Here is a 16,354-nt window from a genome sequence, read left to right as displayed (position 1 = left end):
GAAACTCGAGCGCGTGGCCCCGGGCTAAGGCGTCCAGCACCCATCGGTCGGTGGAGATGGACTCCCACGCGCTGACGAAGCTCGCCAGCCGGCCTCCCACCGGGGTGCTTCGGTGGGGGCCCGACCTCACGGCCGGTTCAATCCTGTTTCGACGAGGCTTTGCCGCCTTGACCTCCTTGGCGACGACGGCGGGGTCCGCCAGACTTGCCTCGTCCTCTGTAGGCCTCCTGAGACGACGAGCGGGCCGCTTGACGGTAGGTGGAGAAACCGCCGCCGGAACCTTTGGAGGCGCCCTTGCCTCCGCTGCTCCGAAAGGGTGTCCGTCGTTGCTGCAGAACCCCAAGTGCCCGGGCCGTCTCAGTGTCCGCTTTAATGGCCTGAAGGGAATTGTCCACTGTTTTCCCAAACAGGTTGTTCCCATCGAACGGCATGTCCAGGACTCTGGTCTGTACGTCTTGACGGAAGTCCGTAGCCTTGAGCCATCCACGCCGCCTAAGGCACACGCCGTTGCCCAACTGGCGAAACCCAGTGTCGGCGATGTCCGTCGCACTAGTGATGGCGTGGTCCGACGCCACCTCGCCTTCCTGTAGGATCTCCGGTAGGAAGTCCAGCAGGGGAGCCAGTTTGTACCATAGCTCCCTGTCGTAGCGGGCCACGATAGCCAAGGCGTTGGCCGCTTTAATCGTCGTCGCTGCAGACGAGATGACCCTGCGTCCCATAGCGTCCAATTTCTTTCCCTCGCCGTCCGGTGGGGAAGTCGATGTGGAGGCCGCACCCCCCCCCCCCGCTTTCTTCCTGGCCGCCGCGGAGACGACGGAGTCCGGGGTAGGCTGCGCCCGGAGGCACAGGGGGGCCGCGTCTGGGACCCGGTACTTCTTCTCGTACCGGTCTCTTCTAGCTGGCGTCGTGGAAGGGTTCTTGAGGAGGGCGAGGCCCTCATCCAAAATGTCGTCCAGCAGAGGCACCGCGAGGACCGTCTTCCTCTTGGCCTCGCGCCGTTGATAAAGGAATCCTTCCTTTTTCTTCTCCTCAGGGCAGAGTTGGAAAAGCTCGGATGCCCTGGCGATCATGGAGTGGAACGATCCAATCTCGTCGGGCGGAGAAGCCCTGGTGGGAGGTGACGACGGTATATCCTCGTCGTATACCTAGTCGTCCGTACCCGTCGCTGCCGTGTCAGTCCCCGTATCATCCCCTCCGGTGGACGGGGAGGAGGACTGGACGGGGCGCGACGGCTGAAAAGGAGGTGGAGGGTGAATCCTTCTTTTCTTGGGCGGGGGAGCACAAGAAGGTCCCGGTTCAGGACCCCCCGACGGGAGAGGTTCCTCCGTCGGCAACGGTAGTCTCGTCCTTATCTCTGAACATAAGGATAGTATAGCCAACAAAATGGCCGCCGAGTTGTCTTGCGGCGCTGGCAGAGGGGAATCCGACGGGCGAACAGGGGCCCCGTCGGCACCCTCGACGATGTTGTCACCTGCGTCGGGATCCATCCCGACGGGCCGGTCTTCTTCCACGCCAAGGCCGTGGCTTAAGACCTCAATCAGCTCTTCCTCAGAGGCTGAGGCCGAATCTACGACGCCCTGCCCCCCCTTTTTCTTCCCCGCCGGGGATTTCACGGGCGTCCTATCGATGGGCACAAAAGAGGACTCCCTCCGAGGTGGCAGGGAGACTCTGAGCCCCGAGGTCACCACCACTGGTGTAGCCTCCACAGGCTGAGCCATGGCCGCCGCGACAGTATCGATAGAGGGCTTGGCCGGATGGATTAAGGCCTTCACCAACTTAGGTGCGCTCACCGCCTTATCCTTGAGGGGGGGGGGACACTGCCTCGCTCCCCCTCCGATGGGGCCTTTGAGCTCGACCGGGGCCTCTCCAGGAGCTTCGCCGGGTGCTCGCCCTTCCTCTTACCCGACCCAGAGCGTTGGCTCGTGGCTGAAGGTGCCGGGGAGGGTGCGCCCTGCCTGGCGCCCGTAGAGCCCGACCGTTCGGCGCTCCCGGTGCCAGCGGACTCGCGGTGCTTGGCCTTGTGTTGGACCCCCGTCGCCGGGGCGTCCTCAAAGGTCTTAGAAGACCGCTCGGATTTCTTCCTCTTCTTCTCGCCTGACGGGCTCTTCCCTTCCAGCCAGTTGGCGAGACGTTGATGGCGGTCCTTCATGGTCCGCTCCGACATATTGCCGCAAAACGCACAGTCCTTCTCCACGTGCGTCTTGTCCTCATGTAAGCAGTAGAGACAAAAGGAGTGCTCGTCCTCAAAGACGTTCTGCAGCTGGCATCCAGGGCAGACCCTGAACAGCTTTCCGGACGTCGAGCTTCCCTTCTCCTGGGCCATGTCCGGGCCTGAGAAGCTTCTGGAGTCCTCCAAAGCGTAGCTCGACGAAATCTTCACCCTTGAGGGGCGCAGACGAATCCGACACGGGTCCCCGTTGATCGGATGGAGAGTCGGTGGAGCTTGAGGCTCTTTTGGCCGAAAAAACGAAGTTTTTGAGCAAAAAACGTGAAAAAATAGCACTAACGCTCGAGAGCAATAGCATGAGGATCCCAACACATGAACGTGCGGTAAAAATCTGAAGATGGCTGCCAGAGGCGGTGCTTAGGTAGAGGGCAGTCATTGGCTGTGGTCAGTATGACGCAGAGACCAGTGATTGGTTATTACTACGAAAGACAGATCAGAAACGAAACTGATACTGGTTTTTTCTTTACCGAGGATTCCCAGCCTGACGACGGGGAATATTCATGAGCATGTGAATCCATGCCAGACCCCATGCTGGAGAACAGCTTTTTCCTGTACGCCTCCAAGATCTTCTCCTCCTTGCCTAGCAGCGTCGAGGACGAGATGGCCGAGGACGAGTGAGGTTTGGACTAGAGTGACGCCACAGCGATCACGGAAGAGTGCGGTTGAGGATGCGCCGACAGCAAAAGTGATTAACAGGTTGGGCCGAGTGCGGCTTGAGCCACCACTTCTTGGCCAGGGTAACTAGGTCTTTTTGAATCAGGATCTCTGCTTTGGTAGGGGGTCTTATGGTGAGGACTTCAGCCAAGACCCCCTCCTCAGGGTGTTCTACTACGGGCCGAGGAAGGTCCACATACTCTGCCAAACCTGCAAGGTGTTCATAGAAGGCCCTGGCTGAAGATGGCGTGTCGGGGTCCTCCTCCTCCTCCTCGTCAAAGTCCACCAGGGTGCTTGGAGGGTCCAGAGCTGGTGGAGGAGTGCTGGGCGCCGTGGGCTGCGGTGTGGAGACCAGAGCCGGTGGCTGCTGCGGAGGCTGGTGTGAAACCACCTGCACTGTGGTAGGCAGGGAACCCGGAATCGGAGGAGGCGGCGGGGACAGCGGTGGCTGTGCTGGGGCCTGCGGCCCCAGAGCCATAGGAGAAATGACTATGAGTGCCGGTGGGGTGACCTGGGGGGAGCATGTCCCTGATGCCGTCCCGGAGGATGGCCACCCATCTGGGGAGTTCACATCAGCCCTAGGAACCTTCAGAGAACCTGTCTTCGGAGGCTGTAGAGGTGGCAGGTGATATTGGCGGAGTGGCTAAGGGCAAATGGGGCCGAGGGTCACTCTGCCTGGTGTTCAGGGGAAACCTGTCCTGTCCTGCTCATGGATAAACTGTAGGCCACGCACATGGTTGACACCAGTCCCACCTTATGACTCTTTCCTCCACCAGCTCTGCAAGAGGGGCTATCGGACAAGCGGCCATCTTGACTGACGCGGTTACCATTTTGTCTAGCTGCGTGCCACGTGCAGAAGTTGTGGTGCCTGGCTCGCCAGAACCAGCCCCGTCCAAGACGCTTGGTGTTGGAACACAAGGCCTATCCCGCACCTCTGGTTGTGACCCTGGATGGCGTATTGCCCTTGGAAGTGCTGCCGGTAGTGCAACGTGAAGGGGCCCCCTCTGACATAATGCCGGTACTAGGCTGTTGCCCCTCGGGAGTAACCCCGATAAAAAAAACCTTGCGGTCCCTCAGTACTGACCCTGGAAGGATCCGGAGACCCCTCGGCCATGGGCTGGACTAGCCTCGGTATGTGTGCTGGTGCTAGAACCCAACAGGTTCCTATCGGTCGGGCCCCACCTTGGGAAGGAGTCGCCCTTGCAGGGTGCGATGGTGAATAGAGGCCTTCCCTTCTGCCTCGAGCGATGTTTGACGAAGTCCTTTAGGTCCTCCGGAGGTGACTTCTGGAAGAGCTCCCTCCACCTAGCTAGCCTGTTCTTCAGTGACAGTGGAGTAACAACCTTCCCGCTCCGTGGTCGGGGGGCAAGGCAGCGGAGACAAAGGGCATGGGGGTCAGATGTAGGCAAGAGCCCCTTGCAGCCAGGACACCTGCTGAGGCTCGCTGAAGTCGACATGCGCCGGGGTGGAGCGTGGCGTCGGAGGTCCAGGTACCCAATTAAAAAGACAAAGATGGAAGAATATCCGGGGAAGAGTGCGTCGTATTACATGGCCGAAGCCAAACCCAGGAGCGCTGATTCAGTCCGCTCCATCGGTGTGGAAAAGGGGGCTGGGGAGTGGCACCAGAGGGCAGAGACAGGCGAGTGCATGCTTCCAGGGCCACACCCCCGCGCGCCTCTAAATTTAAAGGGGAAGAAGATTTTTTCTGGTGAAAAAGGTTCCGTCTCCCGTCCCTCGCAAGCGACGCCCATACATTATGGAGGAAAGGGGACAGGATGTAAGAGTATATATGGGGTAAATCGCAGCAGGGGTTGCGCGGGTGTCCCCCGCTCCATTTAAAAAAATGTGGGTGTTGCAGGGGTTCCCCTGCAGGTTCAATGTGTTAATACCACTGCAATAAAACAGCGCCATTCTTGTATGGCGACATATTTGCAGGGATATTATCAGATGAAATTGTAAAGTCTCAAGAAAATATCAATAACTGAATAAGACGTTTTGCATTCTGAGAGGGCATTCAGTATGCCTACAGAAATAGTAAAAGACTGAGTGGAAGAACAGGAAAGAAAGGATACATTGGCTAAATTAGGGCTACAGAAAGTACTTGGTCACAAAGAGGTGCAACAGGATTGATGAACAGGATTAGAAGCAGTCATTGCAGCAAGCAAAAAATGATGACTGATCGGTGTGTGTAAAAGGGTGCCAAAGAAGAGAAATGAAAGCACAAAGCCTGTGACAAAGCAGGTAAGCAATGCCTAATAAAAAAGCATGCTAATGCATGGTTATAGATCGGCACCACACTAGCAGGACGGTTGTTAATATAAGGCTAGACTACTGTAGTGCGAGAGCTCTAGATAAGTCACAAATGTTCCTAAACCGAAAGAGAAATGCCCCTTGTATTGACGTCCCTTGGAAGAGGGCATCCAGTGCAACAGGGTCCTGAGAAGAGAATAAAAGGTCTGGATGGTAACGTGACCCAGTCACGTGACCACTGCAGACCATGGAAGGTTGGTGGAGTTCGGCTAGTGAGCCACCACCAGATATTACCAAGGACAGATGAAGGTCTCAGGACAAGCAGCATCCACACAGAAGCAGAGGCAGCAATATGGATAAGGCCTTCAGCAGCATACTTCCTGACATAAATACAGATGGTCATGTGGCTGCTGCACTGCAAGGAGAGTTGGGGAGTCTAGGCCATTGACCCATAGTCATATTTGAACACTGCCAGATGGAGGGGGCTTCAAAGAAAGCAGCACTCGCACAGCAGCAGAGGCAGCATAGCTGTGATGCCATGACACTAAATTGGTGCATTGTCACTCTGGTGGTACTTGATATCTGCAAAAAGCTTTCTAATTCAATGAGAAATGTGTTTTTCTGACTGTTCAATTACAAGTTCTGCTGCTGAAATCAGAGTGGATGAAGAGAAAGCAGACACCCCACAGCACAACATGCTACAATATTTTTGGCGCTGGCCTCCAAGAGCACAACCTAAGGCCTACCAGCCTCAATGGCAGAGAAATAAAGAGCTTAAATGAGGTGGATATGCTTGCTGTATTAAACATTCAGCTAATACAGCAGTTTGAAAATCCCTGCGAATTGTCAGCATAACAACAGGTAGTATTACAAAACAGGACATCTCCCCTGGTAGAAAGCCAGGGTACTAGCACCTCAATGCTTAGAAGCACACAACATTGAGGGACCCAGAGTATTAATGCCAACAAATAAGCCCTTGCCTTTTTTCACACACACCTAGCACGACATGAACCAGTGTCACTTTGCAAATGTGTGCTACTCTGCTGTGCCTTACCTGCTTTCAATTCATAGCCTCAACTACAGCACTTTACTGGGAGAGGTAAAGTAGGAATTTTCAACTGGGGCAGAAGGGGTACAGACTGAGGGAAATAAAAATAAATAAGTTAAGTGTGGAGACTGGATAGTAACCTACAGAATGAGGAAAACTTGACATCACCCATGAATTTCACAAGGAGATATAAACAGTGCATTCTAACTTGCTTCTCCCAACCAGAATCTGAAGGCAGATCGAGATTACATTACTTGACACTCTTACCTCCCCTGACACAACCTATAAAGGAAGCATTACCTTGCAGTATGTTCAACTGCAGACAGCCCCAGCAAATGGAATCACAGCAATGGAGTAGACAGGGAATCCCGGTCTACTGCTATTTCTAAAACTGCGACACGGCTCATTTGTCACATGGGCATCTATTAGAAAAACAATATGGGAGTATATGGGAGTACACACAGGAGTAGAGATCATGATCAGGGCAAGGAAGGTTTATGAGTTATGAGGTGGAGACAAATATTTACAGTAGAATGGACACACATAGGACTTCAATAGTAAATGGAAAACAGTGAATTATGTAGACTATGTATGAATGCATGTTATACTATGCAGAGATATTGGTATACTGAATGCTCTTGCTTGTGAGGTGAGTTGGTCATTGGTTTTAAATGGAAAAAGGAAATGATAGTCTCCTGGTGACTACAATAAGTATAAGGAATGTATTTCTGGTCAGGGGCAAAGTTGGAAAAGATAGCCCCCAAGGTATAGTCCGTCACCTTCATGCTCTCTGGTTTAGAGGAATTCTAAGACATGTGCAATGAAAATTACTTACAAAGTCATCCTCGTAGTCCACTTCTGGTTCAGACTGGGGGACACAGCAATGACGAACTTCTAGCCTTAGCTGCAGGTCTCGCACCTGCCGTCGTAGCAGCTCTACCTCTTGCTTATAACCCGCTTCTATCTGCCTTAGTCTCTGCTGCACCACATCAGCTGGAAACGGAAGTCCATCATCATCTAAGCGAACTGGAGGGACTGGAGACGGACAGGCCAGAGCAAGAAGCTTGCTGGCCTGTAGCTGTTTTGAGTGACTAGGCGTCCAATACCTACAGTTCTTCATATGTGTCCCTGAGCATGGAAGATTAGATGAAACATAGCATGGGGTCTTGAAACCATCTCTGTGGAACCAGTGTCCCCCAACACAAGAGCCAGCCAGGCGAAGAGGCTTATTGGTCACTCTCTTGTTGCAGCACCCATGCATCAGCAGTCTCCTCTGTCCAGTCTCACCATTTGGAAGGGACTTCATCATGCCTTGCAAGCTCTCCCAGTTGGAGCCCAGGAATGAAAACTCACTCATCTGGCTTTGAGAACTCTGGCGATGATAAATACGCGGTAAATCAAGGGGCAGGTTTGGAGCTTGGCTACTTTCAACACAAACAAAGTCCCTACTAGCTCCACCTCTCCCAAATATCTGCTTACTACATGGCTCTGATGAGTGTTCTGTATCGTTTGAGTAGTTGGTGCAGTTGGGGCTTTCCGTGACTAAGGCAGTCCGACCCTCTTTTGTTAAGCAACTGGCAGATTGCGGCTTAACAGTGGAATTGCCAATTGGACATTTTAATCCAAAACCTAAATCTCCATTCAAAACCTTAGTCTCTGCTGTTCCATACTTCTTCCCTTCCATGAAAACATTAGTACCACCTTCTTTCTTCAACACAATTCCCTTAAGGATGCCAGTTTCCGGTGCATGCTCTCCAACTTGACCCTCTGTGATGGCACTCTCAGGTCTTTCGCTGATTACAGGTTTATTCAGAACCCCTTTCTCTTCTGGTCCATCCCTTGAACCCCCTCCCTTTAAACCCCTTGTCACTTTTGCTTCATCATTGGGTTGACATTGTTGATCCATTAGATTCTTAATATTGCTGCATCTTGGCAAGTGCACACCACTGTCAGAATCACGCAGGGGTACAATGTCAGAATCACACAGGGGCACACTGTCATCATGGGACACCACATTTGCAGAATTGTCAAATCCCAGTAAAGTCTCACTATCACTATGTTCTTTCCAAATATCTGTGCCACCACATCTTGGCAGATTCTCTGCATCACCACATCCTGACAGATTATCGCCATTACCATGTACTGGAAGATTCTCATCACCATGTTTTTGGACACTGTCACCATCAGCACATGCGCACAGATTTTCATGATCACTGTCTCCTTGGACGTTCTTAACAGCACCACATGCTTTAACATTTACAGGTCCTTCTGGAGCCTCATTTTCACCAGGGCTATGCTGTTTTTGCACACCATCAACACCGTGAAGAGATTCAACAGCCAAAACGAATGGAGGTGGAGACTGGCTATTTAACATGTTACCAAAAGCATTTTCCAAACTTGTGTCCGGAGGTCCTTCTTGCATGCCTAATGGTTCCATAAATTGGTACTTTAACCCCCGAATACCTCGGGACTCTGCATGAAGAGGCTGCAGTCTGTGTGAGGTTTCAGCTTCAATTCCATTGACAAGGCAGTTTCTAGGCTCAAGGTCAGGCCTAGCATCTTGACAGTGGTTGTTGATGTTTGGGTCACTAGAGGTGCGTGTCAGGGGGGCACTGCCATCGCATGCAGAGGGTAGGTCATCCATTGAGCGGGTTTTTGTTAGTCTAGGAAAAGAGAAAACAACAAATTAAACACTATGACCCGTTGGCTTTTATTTGCATATCCCCTTTGGTTGATATGGGTGCTACAGCTCAAGGAAGTATGCAGTGGATGGTGACCAAAAGTATCTCTAGGTTGAGCACTGGTAAAACAATTAAAATAACATTTATAGTGCATGCTTGCCCGACAATTACAGGCCTCTTAAGTTGCTCCATGTTACTTGTGAGCAAAAAATCCAATATAATTATATTTCCCCTCAGCATTCGGGGACTTAAAAGTCCTGCATTTGTACTTTGTACATCAAAACTGCAATAATGCAAAGAGTAAAACCAGAAGTTAATGAGACACACACAGTTGATATGGAAAACCTTTAACACTCTACAACACTACAGCGAGGCTGATTATTCGGACCAATGATTAGAAGATACACTGTTTATAAAATGTGCTGGGGCTCTTGAATCACCCCAACTGCTTGATCACAATGGACCACTCTGTCTGCATTTAGTCTCGCAGTTCGAACCAAACTACCTACAGGAAACATACACAAATCTTGAATTGACCCAGCCTGCTCCTCAGATACCATGGTACTACAACCAGTTACCTCCAAGCGCACTTGTTAGGCTACTGCCACTAGCACTTATGCAACATGTAGTCTGCATTACATATAGCCTGGATGCTGCTCTTGAAGCAGAGTTTACCTCACTAGCCCTAGACATCCTGAAACCTATAATTTACCCTTCAGATGCCACACACCAACATACAAATATTATTCAAAATTACCCTTTGGGATCTTTTACCACCGAAGTGCTACAAGCCCTCACAACTGCCCTGACAGAGCATTTTACTTTGCATAAATATGATCCATATAAATATCATATACATACAAAATTATAAGAAAAAGACAACTGAAGACATTTTGTGTGTGTGTATATATATATATATATATATATATATATATATATATATATATACATATATATATACACACACACATATATGACAATGCATTACTTACTGTAAAAGCATTTCTGATGGTTGTATCTGCTTAGATTCACATGCTGTGCATAGTCCGACATCCAGTGGTCACCGTGGAGTATTGCATTTTGTTTTTCGTAGTCGAAAAGGGGACGTCAACAAGGAGTGTCTGTAACACTATCCCTATAGTGACGTGCAGTGTACCCACAATCCCTCACGCGTCAAGGTCCCTCTGTATTTTTTCTGCCCCGAGGGAGCCTTCTATACGTGAGTGAGTACAGAAAAGGGAGAGAGAAATGTAGAAAGATGTCTATGTTCCTTCCATCCGAGCGGGGAGGAAGGGTGGGCGCATGTGAATCTAAGCAGATACAACCATCAGAAATGCTTTTACGGTAAGTAATGCATTGTCTTCTGATGCTTGTTAATCTGCTTAGAATCACATGCTGTGCATAGACTAGCGAGCAGTACCCGGAGTTGGAGGTGGGTTGCGAGAAGGTACAGAAGAGAAAAGATGTCTTAATACTGCTTGTCCCACCTGGGAATCAGATCTAGAGTGAGCATCTAGACAGTAGTGTTTTGTAAAGGTGTGTACAGAACTCCAGGTTGCCGCTTTGCAAATGGACTCGAGGGGAACGTTTGCAATGAATGCTATGGATGCCCCAGTGCCTCGTGTAGAGTGTGCTCTTGGATTGAAGAGTAGTTCTCTCTTAGCAAGAGAGAAACAGAGAGTGATGCATTGAACAATCCATCTAGATATAGTGGACTTTGAGACTGCATCGCCTTCTCTTCCTGCTGCCACAGAGACAAAGAACTGATTAGTCTTTCTCAGTGGCCTGGTCCTTTCCATATAAAACATGACAGCTCTGCACACATCAAGTGTATGCAGGCTCCTTTCTCCCAAATTGGAAGGGTTTTGAAAGAACGTTGGTAGTTCTATTGACTGGTTGACATGGAATTTCAATATGAATTTCAGTGCAAACCTTGGGTGTGTGCGTAGAACCACCTTATCTTTGTGAACTGTTACGAAGGGGTCTAGAATAGAAAGAGCCTGTAGTTCACTTACTCTCCTAATGGAGGTGATAGCTATTAGGAAAGCAGAGAGGTCTTTAAGGAGTTGCCTTGTGCATGGGTTTAAAGGGTGAGCCCATGAGCCTGGTAAGTACCACATTATGTATTCTCTTTACCCCCTCCATGAAGGCTTTAATAACTGGGACTTTCCACCATGACACCTTAAGTTGAGAGGTGGTGTATGCAGAAAGTGCCGCTAGATGGACTTTAATAGAATTGAACACTAGACCCCGAGTCCAGTAAATGGGTCAGGTAAAGGAAAATTTGTGTGGGAGAGCAGTGGACTGGGTTGATGCTCTTACCTCTACACCAGATGACAAATCTCTTCCACTTGCTAGAATAGCAGTGACGAGTGTTGGGTTTTCTAGCTTCTCTGAGAATGTCCATGCATCTCAGAGGGAGTTGTAAATGGCCAAATTCTATGACCTCAGGAGCCAGGCAGCTAAATTCATGTTCTGTGGGAATGGGTGTAGTGTCTTGCCCCTGTCCTGTGACAGCAAGTGGTATGGACAGGGCAGTTTTACTGGTGGGGATAGGGACATCTCCATCAGGTGCGCAAACCATGGTTGGCGGGCCCACATCGGGGCTATCAGAATCATGGTGACTGATTCTTGGTGCATCCTGTGCACTATTTTGTTCAGCAGAGGAGTCAGGGGGAAAAGCGTAAACAAATTTCCCTGACCATGGTATCCAGAGACCGTTTCCCTTGGAGCGGTTCTGTGGGTATCTGGAGGCGTAATCTAGGCATTGTGAGTTCTCCAGAGTTGCGAAGAGGTCTATTTCTGGGAAGCCCCATTGTGTGAAGATGTCGAAGGCGATGTCTTCATGTAATCGCCATTCGTACTCTGAGGGCAAACGAAAGTCTCTGCTGAGTTCGTCTGCTAGCAGATTGAGTTCCCCTGGTACATGTTGTGACAATAGGAACATGTTGTGTCTGAGAGCCCACTTCCAGATGTTCTGGGACAGCTTGGACAGTCCTGGAGAGTGAGTGCCCCCTTGCTTGTTGAGGTAGTACATGGCTGTGGTGCTGTCCGTGAGGACCATCACTGCCTTCCCTTGTAGGTGTGTCTGGAAGGCTTTTAGTGCCTTGAACACCACAAGTAGTTCTAATAAGTTTATGTGTTTGGACGCTACGCTAGGAGTCCAGACTCCGTGAGCAGTCTGATGGGATGGGTGAGCCCCCCATCCTGTGAGGGATGCGTCTGTGGTTAGAGTGGCTTCCACTGCAGGGGTGGTGAATGGTTTCCCTATTACCAGGTTTTCCTTCGACCACCACTAGATCGTCCCATTGTCCGCTGGCCTGACACCACTGGCTGTTGAGCCACTCTTGCATTGGGCGCATGCGCAGGCGCATGTGAGGTACCAAATAAATACATGGCGCCATCATTCCAAGCAAGCACATTGCTTTGCGTACCGTCACCTCTCGACCGCCACATATTGAGGGATCTGAAAAAGCATATTTTGGACCCTCTCGGAGGGGAAGACGAGGCCGTACCTTGTTCGAATTAGAGCCCCTAGGAATTGTTTGACTTGGCTGGGCTCTAAGCTGGACTTTTTCTCGTTGATGGAGAAGCCCACTTGGAACAAAAGGTCTTCTGTCTTCTGGGTGTTTGAGAAGCATGTCTCGTAGGACTCCCCTGTTATGAGCCAATCGTCGAGGTAAGGGTATGCCGGTATGGACAACCTGCGCAGGTGGGCCACTGCCAGTACCTTTGTGAATACCCTTGGTGCAGACGCTATGCCGAAGGGTAGCACTCTGAACTGGTAGTGTTTGCCCTCTATCATGAACCTGAGGTATTTTCTGTGCGCTGGCAACATTAAAATATGAAAGTATGCATCTTTCATGTCTAGTGTTGTCATGTAGTCCCCCTGAGATAGCAGGGGAATTACCTCCTGTAATGTTACCATACAAAATTTCAATTACAAATTTGTTCGCTGGGCGCAGATCTAGTACAGGGCGCATGGTTAGGTCCTTTTTGGGTACAAGGAAGTACACTGAATAAATACCTTCCATTACCTGAGATAGGGGCATGACTTCTATTGCTCCTTTCTGTAGCAGCTGTTCTACTTCTTGCAGGAGGATGACGAGGTGATCTGGAGACAGGTGTCTTCCCCTTGGAGGTCTGTAGGTGGGGGACCGATTGAACTCTCTACAGTACCCGTGGGCTACGGTTGATAATACCCACCGGTCTGATGTTATTCCCTCCCATGCTGATAGGAATGATGTTATCCGGCCCCCAACCGGAGACGCATGGAAGGGGACCCGGACTTTCGGGTCATTTGGTGTTACTTGCCGGGCTGCCTCTGGGGCTAGAGCCCCGGCCTCTGCCCTTGCCGCGGCGTTGTCCTCTTTGGTTATATTGGTTACTGGAACCCTGATTAGAGGGCCAGTTGCCCGAGGTGTAATGCTGTTGCTGCTGCTGCTGTTGGCGTTGGCCACGAAAAAAGTGCTTGTTTTCAAATCCTCGCCTGTTTGGAGGCTTTGAGATTTGGTCTAAGGTTTTTATGGTGTCTAATTCCTTCTTTGCATTTTCCAGCGAGTCGTCCACTGCCCTTCCAAAGAGATTAGACTCTTCTATTGGCTTATTAATGAGTGACGCCTGCGTTTCTGCCTTGAAAGCGGAATTGCGAAGCCAGACGTGACACTTCAGTAGAATTCCCTGCACCAAAGAGCGGCCAGCAGTTTCTGCCGCATCAAGAGTGTTTTTAATGATGCTCTGGTTGACCAGAGCTCCTTCTGTAACTGTAGCCAAAAGGCGTGTTTTTAGAGGTTCAGGGGCTTCTTCGATGTCCTGTTTGAGTTTTGCCCATTGAGCATCGGCGTAGCTTGCCAACAATGTATTATTATTGGCAATTCTAATTGAAAACGCTGCCGAGGCGCAAATTCTTTTGCCCAGGGCATAACGTTTTTTCCCTTCCTTGTCTGGGGGTGCCTCGTTGGTTGACAGTGGAACCCCAGCCCTCTTACTCTTGTGTTAGTAACCACTAAGGAGTCTGGGACTGAGTGACCCCTGATATATAATGGGTCTGACTGAGAGGGTGAGATCAATTTCTCTATTCTTGGATTGACCCCTCTTACCAGCGCGGGGGTGGACAGCGATGGGGTGAGTCGTCTTAACTGAGGCGAGGATAGGGATGGTTTGACTAGTGGGAGGTTTTTCCTTAATAATCCTTTCGACGAAATCAGTATCTGGGGTGACCTCCCCAGTTTCTACTTCAAAATGCGCTGCTGCCTTCCTCAGTAGCGCATTGAAGGTGGGCTGATCGTCTACTGGAGATTGGTTCCTGACCGGTGTGGTCTGAGGAGAAGAAATATCTATCATTTCGGGGTCTGTACACCCTGATGGTGACTGCCAGGGCTGTGCGCCACCTTCACCTGGGTCCTCCCCGTAGCTCTCTTCACTTACATGAAAATCTTCTTCCTCCTGTAGGTCTTCATTATACACAAACTCATCCTCTTCCTGGAAGTGAGGATCCTCTTCAGTGAGGTCGTAAGAGTCCATGTCTTCCTGTAGGGGGTTAAAGTGCTTTGGGTATTTAGCCCTTGGCCCCTCCTGGGGTACCTCCCTTGGCCTCTTGGGTGTCCTATTTTCTGGGATGGCCATGAACCTGTCTAGCTTGTCCATACATGACTGGAACCTCTCTACAGTCCAGTAAGGTAGGCCAGAGCGGTCTGGGAGTGAAAAGGGAGGTTCCTCTACTTGCAGTTGCTTAGTTCTGTCCCATAGCGTCAAAGATAACGTCCCTTCGCCTTCTGAGAAACCTTCTCGCTGGTTAGGGTCTTCTGTCGACGGTGGGAGCTGTCCCAGCCTACCCTCCGGCGTCCACTGCGTTTCTTTGGCCCTGTGAGTGGTTTTCGACGTGTTATCCCCCGTCCGTCTCTGGCCGTCCTTCGAAGCTATACGCGCGAGGCTTTCGGAGAGCAGTTTCTCCGTCGAGGGATCGCGCGCCGTCACGCTAGGCAGTGTGGAGTCTTTACTGGCGACGTGCGCACTCTTGCGAGGCGCGTTGCCTGAGGATTTGGGGTTAGCGCCCTTATTTATAGAAAGCCCAGTCGCCGGTCGCGGAAGCGGTGGCGGGGAGGGCTTGCAACCCTTCCGGTCGGCGGAAGGCGCCGGTGGACCCGACGCCTCTGTTGACGCTATGGCTGCCTTCGTCTTCGACGAATGCGTGCCGTGGGGTATGTGCTTGTGTGTTTTTCTGTGTTCGTCCTTGTCGCCGGGGTGTTCATCCCCATAAGCGGGGCATGAGCCGGGCTTGTCGGGGCCGGACAACGAGGAGCGGGAACGCTCCTTCGAGAGGTCTACAACCTCCGTAGCGGAGGTCGTGTAATCACTTTCCTCGTCACATTCAGCGACGGCGGCAGCTGGCGAGGACTCAGACCTAGACATCGCATAGGCTGCCCACCTTTTCACCCTGCGGTCTTTTAATGTTTTGGGTTTCAATAACTTACAGGCTGCACAGCCGTCCTCTTTGTGATCGAGGGGCAAGCAACGGTTACACCGTTTGTGCTTGTCCTTCCAGGTAAATTTGGCCTTGCAGCGCGGGCAAAACCTAAAGGGCGTCCTCTCCATAGCTGAGGATATGAAATGTGATTACGACCTCGAAAGAGAGGGAGGGGAAAGAGAAAGGCATTCTTAGAGTGAAACAAAGAAATGACCACACAACCCCGACCCCGCTCTCCCTACTGTGTTAGGCCAGCAAGGCCCGGCCACGTGTTCGGCAGCGCCGAAGGATCTCCTCCGCTCGTCCCTCCATCGAAGATCTTGCTCGGCGGAGAACGCTTTAACGTCGAGGGGGGGGGGTTCTATGTATATGGTATTATATAGTAAACGTCCAAGGTCGAGGAATTATTTCGCAATGTCTCTCGAGGAGCTCCGCATAAAGGCGACCAATAACTGGGCGGAAAAAAACAATCTGAGGGACCTCGACGCGTGAGGGATTGTGGGTACACTGCACGTCACTATAGGGATAGTGTTACAGACACGCCTTGTCGACGTCCCCTTTTCGACTACGAAAAACAAAATGCAATACTCTGCGGTGACCACTGGATGTCAGACTATGCACAGCATGTGATTCTAGGCAGATTAACAAGCATCAGATATATATATATATATGGGATACATTACTCACCGTAATCGTATTTCTGATGCTTGTATCTGCTTAGATTCACATGCTGTGCATAGGCCGACATCTAGTGGAAGCTGCGGAGTATTACAGTTTGTTTTTCGAAGTCGAAAAATGGGCGTCGACACAGGGCGTGCCAGTAATACTATCCCTAGTGTGACGTCCCCTGTACCCATGATCCCTCACGCGTCTAGGATCCCCAGATTGTGTTTTTCCTGACATGAGGTAGCATGAGGAGTAGCGTGAGTACAGATAGTCCAAGCAGATAGACAGAAAGGTAAGACTACAAGCAACCATGCGCCTTCTCTCGGAGGGGAGGAAGGGTGGGTCGCATGTGAATCTAAGCA

The 16,354-nt window shown here is 50.8% G+C and overlaps 1 protein-coding gene across 2 annotated transcripts in view; it reads right to left on the bottom strand.

Moving 5' to 3' along the window:
* Positions 1-16,354, bottom strand: part of MTMR4 (myotubularin related protein 4) — a 1,314,188-nt gene that overhangs the window by 305,543 nt on the left and 992,291 nt on the right. For both annotated transcript variants that reach the window (XM_069614837.1, XM_069614836.1), the window contains one exon: positions 7,015-8,842. In XM_069614837.1, the coding sequence (XP_069470938.1) occupies positions 7,015-8,842 (1,828 nt within the window). The remainder of the gene's footprint in view (positions 1-7,014; positions 8,843-16,354) is intronic.

The sequence above is a fragment of the Ambystoma mexicanum genome, chromosome 9, assembly GCF_040938575.1.
Source record: "Ambystoma mexicanum isolate Mex_15411 chromosome 9, UKY_AmexF1_1, whole genome shotgun sequence".
Lineage (NCBI taxonomy): Eukaryota > Metazoa > Chordata > Amphibia > Caudata > Ambystomatidae > Ambystoma > Ambystoma mexicanum.
The sequence above is the reverse complement of the archived record's forward strand: the minus strand, read 5'-3'. Positions and strand labels throughout refer to the sequence as shown.